At 35.1% G+C, this 13,604-nt stretch overlaps 1 protein-coding gene across 3 annotated transcripts in view; it reads right to left on the bottom strand.

Moving 5' to 3' along the window:
* Positions 1-13,604, bottom strand: part of KHDRBS3 (KH RNA binding domain containing, signal transduction associated 3) — a 215,032-nt gene that overhangs the window by 152,001 nt on the left and 49,427 nt on the right. For all 3 annotated transcript variants that reach the window (XR_010021789.1, XR_010021790.1, XM_063079793.1), the window contains exon 2: positions 7,035-7,153. Coding sequence is in view for 1 of the 3 variants with exons in the window: in XM_063079793.1 (XP_062935863.1) it covers positions 7,035-7,153 (119 nt within the window). In the remaining 2 variants the exon portion in view is untranslated. The remainder of the gene's footprint in view (positions 1-7,034; positions 7,154-13,604) is intronic.

Raw genomic sequence — 13,604 nt, 5'->3', positions numbered from 1 at the left:
TAAAGTAGAAGGGGACAACATCTTGATGTCAATGAGTTTCAAAATCCCTGCTAGCCAGCTGCTATGTTTTGAACGTGCCCCCTTCAAAATCACGTTGAAATTCAACTCCCATTGTGGTAGTATTAAGATGTGGGGCCTTGTAGGAAGTGATTAAGTCATGAGGGCAGAGCCCTCATAGATTAGTGTCTTATAAAAGGGTTGGAGGGAACTAGCTTAGGCTCTTTTTGCACTTCTGCCTTTCACCATGTGAGGGTACAGTCTGTCCCCTATGTTTGCCCTTCTGCCTTCCACCATGTGAGGAGGAAACAAGAAGGCTCTGACCAGACACCAAATGCCAGCACCTTGATCTTGGACTTCCCTAGCCTCTAGAGCAGAAATAAATTTCTGTTCTTTATAAATCACCTAGTCTTAGGTATTTTTTCTAGAGTAGCACAAACAGACTAAGATACCAGCCATACAAGTTTTGGTGATGACAGTTTAGATAGAAAGAACTAACTTACAAGTACATTATTATTTTATTTCTCCAGGTAAACTATCAATTGAACACCAAATATAATAATTGTTTTCACATAAATTCTCTGGAAAAAATACATGTCTCTGAAAATCAATCAGGAGCCACAGAAAAAGCAACTTTTAACATTATCTATATGACTAAAATATTTACTATACTAGGAAGTTTATAAATCTCTGATGATTTCCATGGAATAGGCTTCTACCAAGTAGTCAATTCATGGGCTTTAAAATGGTCTTTAACACACTGCAAGGAAAGAATGCAAGTCAACTTTAAAAAATAATAGTTTCCTGAAACTCCAGGAGCAAGCATATTTTATCAGTATGTCTCTCTTCTCATTCAAAGACCATTAACCTAAGAGTTTCTGTGAAGACAGCAAATATATCACATTTTCATTATTCATATAATAGAAAAACTTTTTTGGTTAGGACAAAGTTACTGCAAATGGTATGTACACACATTAAAATGTTTAGAGATTTAAAAAACTCAAATTAAGAAATTTCACAAACCTAATTTAAATCTATAGAATTTAATTCAGTACACTAAATCTTGAAAGTCATAATCACAGTACAAAGGCATCTCCTAAATTGTCAACCTCAGGCACATATTCCCCCAAAAATGGAAATCATTTTTTATCCTATTGAGAAAATATGTTATTGTTAAAACATTCAAGTATAGAAACATGTAAAGTAACAAATACCATATAAACCTACCCTCTAGAAAATAAGTGGTGTTAAAATTCTAGTTACTATTTTTTCAAATAATTCCCCAACTTGGATCCTATATTTTCTATACCTTGTTTTTCATTTAACAATGTAATATAGACATCTTACAATAGAGCATTGTACAGAGTTATAATTTTTTAAATTTCATATTACAATTCACTTTTTTAAATGATGCATAAGTTTCCCATTATTAAACACCTGGACAAGCCTACCTCATCTTCTAAACAGCTCAAATGTCACTTTTTATTCTAACTTTGCAGCCTCCATTGGCCAACCACACCCCATACTCTGCCTCCTTACCACCTTATTTGTCTTCTTTAAAAATCTGCACATCTTACTGAAGTTAATCTATTTAGCCAAATAAAATGCCTTCCACCCTATATATAGTGTTCCTCTGTCATGGCCACCCCTCAATCTCACCCTGTCTTACTTGGGACCCCTTACCCAGCTAGCCTCTTTAGAGACAACCTCTTCACAGTAGGTTTCTCCAAGTGTGTCAAAATGACCGTCCCTCTGTTTTTCCAGAGCACCTTGCATTATAAATGTTTATGTATTCATCTGCATTCCCCACAAAACTGAGAGTTCATTGATATCAAAGACTATGTCAATTATTTTGGTTTTCCTAGCATAATGCCAGGCTCAGAGAAGACCCTCAATACATGTTAGGTATATTTGTCCGTTTTGTGTTGCTATAACAGAATACCTGAAACTGGGTGATTTATAAAGAAAAATAACATTTATTGCTTACAGTTTCTTAGGCTGAGAAGTCCAAAGTCCATTTGGGGTTTGGCAACAGTGACCCAAGGGTCTCACACTGCAAGATGGTGAAAGCAGAGGAAGCAGAGAGAGAGAGAAAGAGAGAAGACAGACTCTCCTCCTCTTTTAAAGCCCTCAGAACCACACCCCTGACCACCATTTTTAATCCATCCACTACTGCACAGTCCTACAGCCCAATCACCACTTTAAGGCTCCACCCTCTTAACAGTCACAGTGGGGACTAAGTTTCTAATATATAAAACTTGAAAGACAATTCAAGCTTCAGTGAGTTTTGGGGGGATATAATTCAATCCACTATATTCTGCCCCTGGCCCCCCAAAACTCATGTCCTTTTCACATACAAATACATTTATCCCACCGCCAAAGTCTTAACTTGCCTCAATTCAAAAGTCCAAAATTCAAAGTCCCATCTGTGAAATCAATACAAGTTATCTACTTCCAAGATACATACAATGGTGGGACAAACATAAGTTATATATTCCTGTTCCAAAAGGGAGAAATAGGCCAAAAGAAAGGGGTAACAGGTCCCAGACAAGTCCAAAACCCAGCAGGGAAGACATTAAATCTCAAAGCTGGTGAATCAGGTACCTTGATTCCATGTTCAATGGTGTTTAAGTTTCACACTTTACAAGTTCAGATACATAGCTTAAGAGAGTAAAACACATATTAAGGTTTGAAGACTAAACAACTCATATGTTCAATGCTACGCCATTGAAAGTATTAAAAATAATTCTTTGACAGAAGAGAAATTGATCGACTAATGGAAATCACTTCATTAGATGGAGTTTTACAAATGGTAGATCTCCCTTGCCCTAGAAGTTGAAAGTGTACGGTCAGCATCAATACCACACCACGCAGTACTCTACTCACAGCTATTCCAGAGGGGCAAGCCCTTCCTCCAACTCAGTCTATTAACTGACACATGCATGAAAGCTTTTTCTTAGAACTGATGGCAGCGCAATATAAGCTTTTATAAAACCTAGCTTGAAAGTTGAATGCTCTATTATGCTAAGCAGAAATATCCTTTTTCAGCATTCTGAAAGCAGTGGATTTTTAAGAGGCCTAGTTCAGACATTGTAAGTAGTTGAAATGGACTCTACTCTCTGTTAGATATAGCAATTATAATTTGCTTTCCCCTACTTTGACACGGCTGACAAATAAAAACAATATTTTAGATTTTATTTCATACATTTATTCATTACAACTCATATACAACGAAGTATTAATTTCAGGGGCTGTATCTGTTCATCTTTCCATCTATTGGATATTGAGCATACAGAACATATTGAGCATAAAGAATAACTCTATAAATGTTTCCATGAGTCGTGCTTTGTTTAGTAATGAGTCTGTCTATGATGTTCATAATGTAGTTTTCTGGAATGACAGACTATTTAGAAAATAGAAAATAAAGACAATAAGAATACATATAAAAACTAATAAAATCAATAAATTTAAAAGGATTGAAATCATAAAAAACAAAACAAAAAACCTCTAAAAGCTCCAGTTCTATAGGTATGGCTGAATAAGCTAACAGGAGGACCAGCAACTATACACTCTTAAACTCTAAACAAAATATAAAAGTCAATTACCTGAAGCCCTGAAGAGTGAACAAAAATAGGCAGATTCTGAAAGAGAATCAATACTTAAAACAAGGAAATAGCCTGGGGTGAATTTGCCAATTTTAAAACTTTTAGCCTGACTGGCAGAGTTTGAGGCAACCATAGTGCTGAAATATGAGGGAGGAATACTGGAAACAGAGTCTGAGTTAGGGATCCCCACATTCTGCATATAAAATCTGCCAAAATTTCTGTAGGACCTCTGACTGAATCATGTATGCCAAAAACTAAATATAAAAGTAAAACTAAGAAAAGAATTGAACTGAGATTTGAACTCCCTACCTGACAGAGTTTGCAGTTTAAATCCGACCACATTAATTAGCTGCTAAAATAAAAATATCAACATTGACAATATCCAGAATATATTCACAATATTCAGAATACAATCCAAAATTACTAGCCATGAAAAGAACTGGAGCAATGACTGTTTATCAAGATAAAACACTATCCATGCAGAATAAACCTAAGATGACTGAGATTTTGAAATTAGAAGACAGAAACTTTCAAGTAACTACTTTAACTGTACTTAATGACATAAAGAAAAGTAACACCTGCAATGAATAAAAAAACAGAAAATCCCAAAAGAGAAATATTTTTTCACACGCATGTTTATGTGAATCGAATGTAAATTCTGAAACAGATACCTACAATACCTGACAAAAAAATTGACCTGATGGGTTAATAGCAAAATGAAGACGACATGAGAATCAATGGGTTTAAGACACAGCAACAGAAATTATTTGAAGACCGGGGGGGAAAAAAAAACTTACAAAAGTACACAGTGCTGCCTTTTCATATGCTACTGAGTTCACTGATGGCTGGTGGCCCCTAGGTATCACTCATGTATGCAGATGCAACCGAATATACCAATACATAAAAAGGATAATATGTCACTACCAAGCAGGGTTTAATCCAGAAATACAAAAAAGATTTAAGAAAATCAATCATTAAAATGCACTATATAAACAGCGTAAAGGAGTAAATACACCATATTCATTTCAATAGATGCAAAAAGAAACATTTAACAAAATTCACCACCCATTCAGGATCAAAACAGCAAAACTGAAACAGGGCTGGCCAGTTAGCTCAGTTAGCTCAGTTGGTTAGAGCATGGTGTTAGGACAACAAGGTGAAGAGTTAAGATCCCCACACCAGTCAGCTGCTGGGGAAAAAAAAGAAAAGAAAAAAAAGAGAAAAGGCTGAAACAGAAATTTCCTTTACCTAATAAATGTCATCTACAAAAAACCTACAGCTGATATTGTTCTTCATGGTTAAAATACTGTATGCTTTCCTCCTTAACTGGGAACAAAGAAAGGATTCCTATTCTCACCACTCATACTCAGCATTATGCTGGAGATAGCAGCCAATACAATAATACAATGAAATAAATAAAAGGCATAAAAGAAGTAAAAGTTTAGGCAGATGATATGATCTTGTACGTAACAAATCCTAAGGAATCTACAAAACAGCTTACTAGAATTAATAAGTAAAATAAGCAAGGTAGCAGAAGATAAGGTTAATATAAATAATTTTGTATTAGAAGCAGAACATTGGAAAATAAAAATATTTAAATATTCAATTTACAATAATGTCAAAAACCATAAAATATTTAAGAATAAGTTTAACAAAAGACATATAAGATCCTTACCCTAAAAAGTACAAAACACTGCTGATAAAACTTTAAAAAGATCTAAATGAATGGACAGATATACCATATTCAAGAGATGGAAAACTTAATATATTGTTAAGATGTCAAATCTCCCTCAATTTTTCAACAGATTCAATGCAATTGCAATCATAATCTCAGCAGATAGTTCTGTAAAAATTAACAAATTCTTAAATTTGTATGGAAAAGCAAAGGACGAAGAATATCTAAGCAATCTTTGAAAAAGAAGAACAAAGTAGGAGGGATTACATTACTAATTTAAGCCATAGTAATTAAGACAGTGTGATACCAGCCATAAGGATCTATAAATATATTAAGGGAGAAAAGTAGAAAGCTCAGAAACATACCCCTACTTACATGGTCATCTAATTTTCATCAAAGGTGACAAAATAATCAGTGGGGGTAAAACATCTTTCAACAAATAGTGCTGGAAAAACTGGATATTCATATGGGGAAAAAAATGAATTTGACCCTCTATCTCACACCATACACAAAAACTCATTTAAGTTGTATCATAGACCTAAAAGTAAAAGCTAAAATGATAAAGGTTTTAGAGAAAACACAGGAGAATATCTTCATAACTTATGAAGAACTCTAATATTTCCTTGAGGTGGGCAAAGATTTCCTGGTTCACAGAAGGCAATAACCATAAAAGAAAACCTGATATATTAGATATCATCAAAATTAAAAACTTCTGCTTATCCAAGAATATTAAGAAAATAACAGGCAAGCCCTAGACTGGGCAAAATATTTGTAAAATATATATCTAACTAAAGACTTGTTATCTAGGATATATAAAAAGCTCCTACAATACAGATAAAAAACCATACAGCCCATTTAGAAATAGGCAAAAGATCTGAACAGACACTTCATAATAGAAGATATATGAACAGCCAATAAGTACCTGAAGAATCATAAAAAATCATTAATCATCAGGGAAATGCATATTAACACCAGAAAAAGATAATTAACCATCAAAATGGCTAAAACAAAAAAGACTCACAGCATCAAATACTGATGAAGATATAAAGCAACCACAACTTGCACATATTGTTTGTGAAAAATATTACAAGGTACATCCACTTGGGGAACAAAAAAAATAGCAATTCTCTGTAAAACTAAACACATGGCAATTTCAATACTACGTAGTTACCCAAGAGAAATGAAAATATATGGTTGCAAAATAACTTGAACAAAAAATGTTCACAGCAATTTAATTTATAACAGCTCAAAACTGAAAATTGCCTTGGCAAATGGATAAACTGTGGTATATTCAGGTAATGAACTATTATTCAGCAACAAAAAGAAATGGACTACTGATTTATACAACAGTATGTATGAATCATGTAAATGAACACTGAAAAGAAAGAAAAAGGAAAACAAAAATTTTAAATATTTATGTGCCAAGCACTGCACTTAAGCATTTAACAGGGATAATCTTAGTTAATTCTTAACCATTCAACTCCATACTACAAATAAGCAAACTGAAGCGGAAAGAAGTTTAAATACATTGCCCAAAGTCACATCACTCATATGACTCATAAGCTATTTTTTAGGGCTCCATAACTCACCAAGCCAAACAGAAAAGACAGAATCACTAGATTCACTAAAATTTTTAATTAACTTTGGGGGGGTGGTACTAAGAGAAAACATCTCTAGAAAACATCAGAAAGAATATAAACATCTACTCCCTTGTGATTAAGGTTAACACACCTGCAGTGTAGACCTCACTGTCTTACCTTAGGGAACTGTTTTACAGGAATTAACACTTTCTGTCCCAGCTTCATGTTCTTATTAATCACCACATCAATGTACTTTTCTTCATCCTTTCCTTCTCCTTTTTGAAACTTTTCTATTTCTGTGGAGGCAAAAAGATAACCATGAAGTGTATGTCTCAGAACTGCAGAGCCTGGAAGCTTTGGTTAGCTCTGTTGCGGCAAGAAATCAAATACAGAAATATGAACTATTAAATTGCTATAATTTGTTCAAGTAATGACACTTTCATGTTTTATCAATGATTCTTCATAAATGGAAAAAAATGTATATAGTATGGCTCTACAAAGTAAAATCTTAACTGTCCATGCTAGTGGAGGGGAGCAATAGCCTAGATAACAAACAAAAATAAAAATAAATTATTCAGGGCCTTCTGAAAACCTAGAGAAAGAATGATCAAATAACAAAGAAAAGCCAGAAAGCATTCTCAGTTCAGTGTCACAAAGCACTGAGACATCCCTACGTATCAATCTTGCCTGGCTTTCCAATCAATACTCTTAGATAGCATTAACACCTCAGGACAACCTTCCAACAGCTTACCTTCCCAACCAAATCTTACCTTCTCGCACATGACACATATCAACTATATGTCATTGTCTTTGTCAATACTCTTTGCTCCACTTATGATGTGGTTATGATGATTTCACCTTCATCTCCTTTCAAGACTCAATTATATTAAATCTCACTTTTTCTGTGTAATTGTTCCCTTCCTCAATGGGGTGGTAAGGAATGGGAGGATCAATCACTCCCATCTTGATATTCACAAAGCATTTTATGAACAACTTTACTACTATCCTTAGATTGACATAAATTTCTCTCAGGTAAAATCTATTTCTTCATTCAACAAACATCTACTACATAGCACCTACCATGTGCAAGTTCCAGATCTTAGAAATTATTAGTATATTATTTCATTCACTTGCCTGTAGCATTTGGTTGTACAAGAGGTACATAATTAGGTGCTTGAGTGACTCCTGGACGAATGAATACATGAACTGTTATGTCCAAAGACCAACCACAAGACACTTAGATTCAGATAAGGGTAACAGTAGCACAGAGAAGGTATCAAAGATGGCATCAGTTGTACAAAGAGAAACATGTATTTATTCATTTTGCTATTTAATAATTTAATATGTGCCATCCCTGTAGTAGGCAACTCACATTCATGACATAATTCAGTCCTCAGAAGAGATGACAAAGAAGAGGTTCAAGAAGGTGACTTTATTAATAAATGGCAAAGGTAGGATTTACCTCCCATGTTTGTCTGACTCTAAAGACAGTGTGCCACTGTGGTCTCTCCCACTGTTTTTTTATATCAGACAGAAAATAAGATTTTTATGGCATCTTGGGATTAATGAAGGGTGTATTTGAAGCTGGAGGCTTCAGTCACCACTGAAGAAGCCAGTGGGCCTCATAATACCATTGGGGAACTTCTGCTCTATCAAACTATGTTGCCTCCCATTTGTTACTAAATTATTGTCTATTAAACACATAGATGTCGAACGAACAACAAGGAATTGTTACCATTTAAAGGACACCACATAGGACATATAGATTTCAAGATTCTAGTCCTAGATCTGCTACTGATTTCTGGGTGATTCTATAAAAGTATATCCATTAAGATTCAGATTCCTCTTGTTTAAAAGAAGAGACTAATCTAGAGTATCCAAAGGATTTGGTTCTAAAAACTTAAGATCTTATGTGAGTTATGGATGCTGACAAAAACTATCTCTCCTTTAACCAACTAGTCAGTAATAGTAAGCGAGGTGCTTTCTTGAGTCCTGTGGGTCATTATAGCAACTTATTGAACCTGAGGGAGAGATTGTGAAACCCCCAAATTTGTAAACAGTCAGGCAGAAATATGGATAGCCTGCACAACACATTTGTGGCTGGCATCTGCAGTGGGGGCACCCTTGGAGGACTGAGCTCTTAATCTGCATGGAGGGAGGGTGGGTCTGACACTAACTACTACAGTTACCTTCAGAACTCAATTGGTGGATACCCAGATGTAGTCAAAAACTCATTGGTGTCAGAAAACACTACACAATAGGGATTAACAGTGATAGAGAGGGAGATGGAGGGAAAGAGGAAAGGACCTAAAGAGAAGATAGGATGGCTGAAAGGAAAAGCAAATTATATCTCCAGCTTCTGACCAAAGCTTCTAAGAAAGATAAATACAAGTCACCAAACAAACTAATTAGTCACTTTTTCTGTTTTCTTGTACTATAATATATTTTGATCCTGGAAAACAGATTCTAAATAGAATCTGTATGGGAACAAGTTACATTAAGATAGAAGAGTACCTTTAATTTTTATTGACTTTTTTCTATAAAAATTTAGATGGCACATTGTAAAAATTTAAAACAGTATAACAAGATATAAAATTAAAGTAAAACATTTTCCTATCACTTGTACTCCAGAAGTAATTAAAATCAATTTTTGGTCCAGCCAGTTAGCTCAGCTGTTTATAGATAATACCAAGGTCAGGGGTTCAGATCCCATACCAGCGAGTTGCCAAAAGAAAAAAAAAATCAATTTCACACACTCTTTCAGAAATTTTCCTTGAATAAAGAACTACATACACACACACACACAGTTTGAACACTGTAGAACTTGTGATATAAATGAGCTAAATTGGTTTTGTTTTCCTCAGTAAAGAGCTATAAGTCACATCAGCTGCTCCATCAAGTATAACAATTCATGACTTCGGCTTTAATTAGAAGTAAACTGCATCCTCTTTTTTAAATCTATTTATTCTATAATTGGAAATACCTCTGGCAGAGTTAGAAGATTCAACAAAATTAAGTACACTGAAGCTTCCTCAAAAAAATTTCTTTTTCATGTATTTGTGTGTCAAAACAGATTTAACTGCCTACCTTCTTTTCAAGTAACAAAGCATTTTTATAACTTTTGAAAACTCACACCAGCTGCACAATTACGTATTTTATCCTATTAAATCAGAATTCCAAATGATCTTCTTTGCATCAGTGACTTTTAACATTCTGAAATAACAGAAAGTCATTAAGTTAAGATTAAAAGGAAAAAAAATATGTATTTCACCATATATTAAGTTTGAAAGACACCTATGAGTTTAAAGAGGAAAATAAAAGAAAATCTATATAAAATACCTAATTTCCTTTTTAGATATACACAATCTGCTTCACAAATGTAAAATGCATTACCTAAGGCTTGAATCATGTTGGAATATAAAATTTCACTGTTTAAGATTTTTTTAAAAATGTTTAAACCTGATGCCACATTAAAAGCGTGTAGGCTTGTATTTACTGTACCTAAAGCACCACACAGCAACGGAAGAGCCTGTCATGAAGTCAAACAGACCTGGTTTAAACCATGGCTGCTGTATTTTTGGAGGGCCTTCTGCCCTCCGAAATCTGTATTGTTTTTAATACATGCTGTTTAATCAACAATTTTGTATTTTCTACTTGGTTGAGGATTGTAAGTAGCTCAGTGTTTACATGAAATTCAATAAAATACAGTGTTAAAAAATGGGGAATTATACAAGATGATCTATAAAATTTTGAGATGGCTGTCTAGTATTTATGCCTGTCCCTACCTGGGAGTTTTGTATTCCAAAACCCATGCTACCACGGTACCCCCTCTGATCTGCCCTGGGAGAAGGAAAGTACTTGACATCCACCAAGATGAAAGTGACCCTTTAGTAAACTACAGCAAAGGAAGGTCAACCAATAGAGAAAATCCAATCAGATTTTCAAAGTCAAATGCATAGGAGATTTGACTTTCACTAATCCCCAGATTACATTTGGTACCATACAGCTTAATACAGCAAATACCATCTCCCAGCTCAGAAATAACAAGCAAATGTGTGATTAAGGTTTTAGATAATGTAGGGGATAAAAATGCTGTTTTCAAAACCACAGACACCAAATTTGTCAGCCCAGAAATTTGGTTTCAGTAATAATGTTTTTGTTTAACTTTTTTTTTGCCTTGGTTCAGTACAGAGCTTCCTTTTCGCCTACAAAATATACTTAACTCCTCTAAGCCTCTAAAAAATGGCCAAATAATCTCTGGATATATTCATGAGTTAAATTTCCCATATAAAAATTTTTAATGTAATTTCTTCTTAGACTTTAATTGCTCTCACAGAATCAAACACACCTAAATTGGTTTTCTTCCTTTGTCGCAGCACTTTCATTCCTAGAAACTTACCCTACAGATTTACTTGTATAAATGTAAGATATTACGTACAAAGTTATCTACTATAGCACTGTCTTTAATAGCAACAACAATGGAAACCACCTAAATGTGTACAACAGGGAAATGTGCTAGTGCACACCCAAACAATGGAACAGCATGCAGCTGCTTCACACAATGAGGAAACTCTTCATATTCTGATACAAAAAGGTCACTACCAAATATGCTATTAAATTAACACAGATGCACACAGTGTAAAACAGTATAAGAAAAGAAAATACACGTTCATATTCACTTGTACATGCAGAATATATCTCCCTACTGATATATAAGAAATGGCTAACAGGGGTTATCCATTTGGCATGGAAGGAACAAAGTGAATATGAGACAGGAAAAGGAAAGAGATTTTTTACTTAATCTCTTTTAACATTAGTTAAACTTTCTGAATCATATACCTTACCCATTTAAAAATTATGCAAAATTAAAAATTTTAAAGATTTTATAGAATTTTTAAAAATATTAAAATAAAAAATTAATACACAGATGGCCATGCTTGTATTTTACAGATTGGCTGAAAATACGTAAAAACTTTACTCTCTCTTGATCACTCATTTAAGCTCTTCCTTACTCTTTCACTCAAAGTATGATGGCGAATTTACCTAGAATGCTTATCTCACTTGAAGAACAGATGTTTCTGAAAATTATACGTAAAACATTTTATTTTGAGAATCTAATAATATTTAAATGCAATAGGGTTCACCTAGGGGAGAAAATACTGGCATCTATCCAAAAACCATTAATTAAATTCTGAATACACTGAAAAAACTATACTAGGCGCTGGTAATAGAATATAGAGAGTGTGAGGCATATAAAAAGACAAATTTTATATACTGTATAAAGTACTGCAGAAAAAAGGACAGCTTTGGAATTTACAAAATTATTTTAAAAGCTGATAAATATGTTGTTGGGGAAAATATAGGAAAATGGTCAGGACTCCTCAGATGTTCAGAATTTTGCCAAGCATTTGATGTAAATAAGGTACATGCGCCCAGGTGTTCCTTGGTTATTGTCTAATGTAATTGAGCATGTGCACCCAGGTGTCCTGGGTTATGGACTTAAGTATAAAGGATGAGTGGCTCTGATCCACGGTGCCCCCCGCCCCTGGGATGCCCCTCCAGGGGGAGGGTGCACGGAGAGGCCAGGCCACCACTGCTGCTGGAGGCTGTTGCTGCAAGCTGTTACTGCCAGTGTCCCTGAGATGCCCTGAGAGGCTGCCGCTGCTACCACTGAACCTGTAAGCTGTTGAACCTGTAAGCTGCTGCTGAGTGCTGAGCTCGTGTCCTCTGCCAACGGCTCCCGGGATCTTTCCCAATTATCTAGCATGGACCTGCATGTGAGGGGTCTGGGGACCCAGCCTGGCGTGTGAGGGGTCTGGGGACCCAGCCTGGCGTGTGAGGGGTCTGGGGACCCAGACTGGCGTGTGAGGGGCCTGGGGACCCAGTCTGTTCAATGAGTTTGAAGGGTCTGAGCCCTAACCCGACAACTGGCATAGTCGTGTAGCTTTATATATGTATTATATTCTTAAAAGATAAGGAATGGAGATTGCTAAGCAAAATAAATGAATTCTCTGGTGAAGCAGCCTTGTGTAACACTAGTTAACATTTGTTCATCTGCACAGTTGATATCTGAAATTTTACTAAAATATCATAACCCCTATTTTTTTCCCTTTTTGCTTTTAACAGTACATAATGGAACAAATCAAGCAAATAATAATGACAAAATTCTGCATTCTGAAAGTCAGTAAGTGAACAAGTTTAGACTTCAACTCCATTTCCTAATCCCAAGTCCTGGGTTACTGCAAAAAGATGGGACAGATTCAGGGTGAGAAGAGGAGTAGTTCTGTTTGGCTGACAGAGAAGAGAAATGAGGACAGAAGCATAAAAAGGCAGGCCAGGTTCTTAATGTCAAAATGAGATACAGTTCAGTAAAAAACAGGAAGTCACTGAAAGTTGCTAGCTGAGAGACATTCTTAAGGTAATCTGGCAGATGAAAATAGAATGTATAAAATGTGGAGAGAGATAAAGCAGATTAAAACACTGATGGATAGGTAAAAAAAATCTGCCCAGATGAGCAACAAATGAGGGATGAACCCCAGAGTTTATTTATATTAGAAGCTGACAGAAGATTGATGAGAAAGCTATCAAGGAGGCAAACCTTTCATAGTTAAAGCATCAAGCCTTTTTTTACTGAATATCCTACTATAGTAAACACAGGGACACACATGTGCTCCTTTGCCCTTCCTTTCTTCTCTGTCCTATAACACGACCCATCTTTGTCCATGGGTTCTAAAGCACCACCCTCAC

Source organism: Cynocephalus volans, chromosome 15 (assembly GCF_027409185.1).
Source record: "Cynocephalus volans isolate mCynVol1 chromosome 15, mCynVol1.pri, whole genome shotgun sequence".
Lineage (NCBI taxonomy): Eukaryota > Metazoa > Chordata > Mammalia > Dermoptera > Cynocephalidae > Cynocephalus > Cynocephalus volans.
This window is presented reverse-complemented; position numbering and strand designations above follow the sequence as displayed.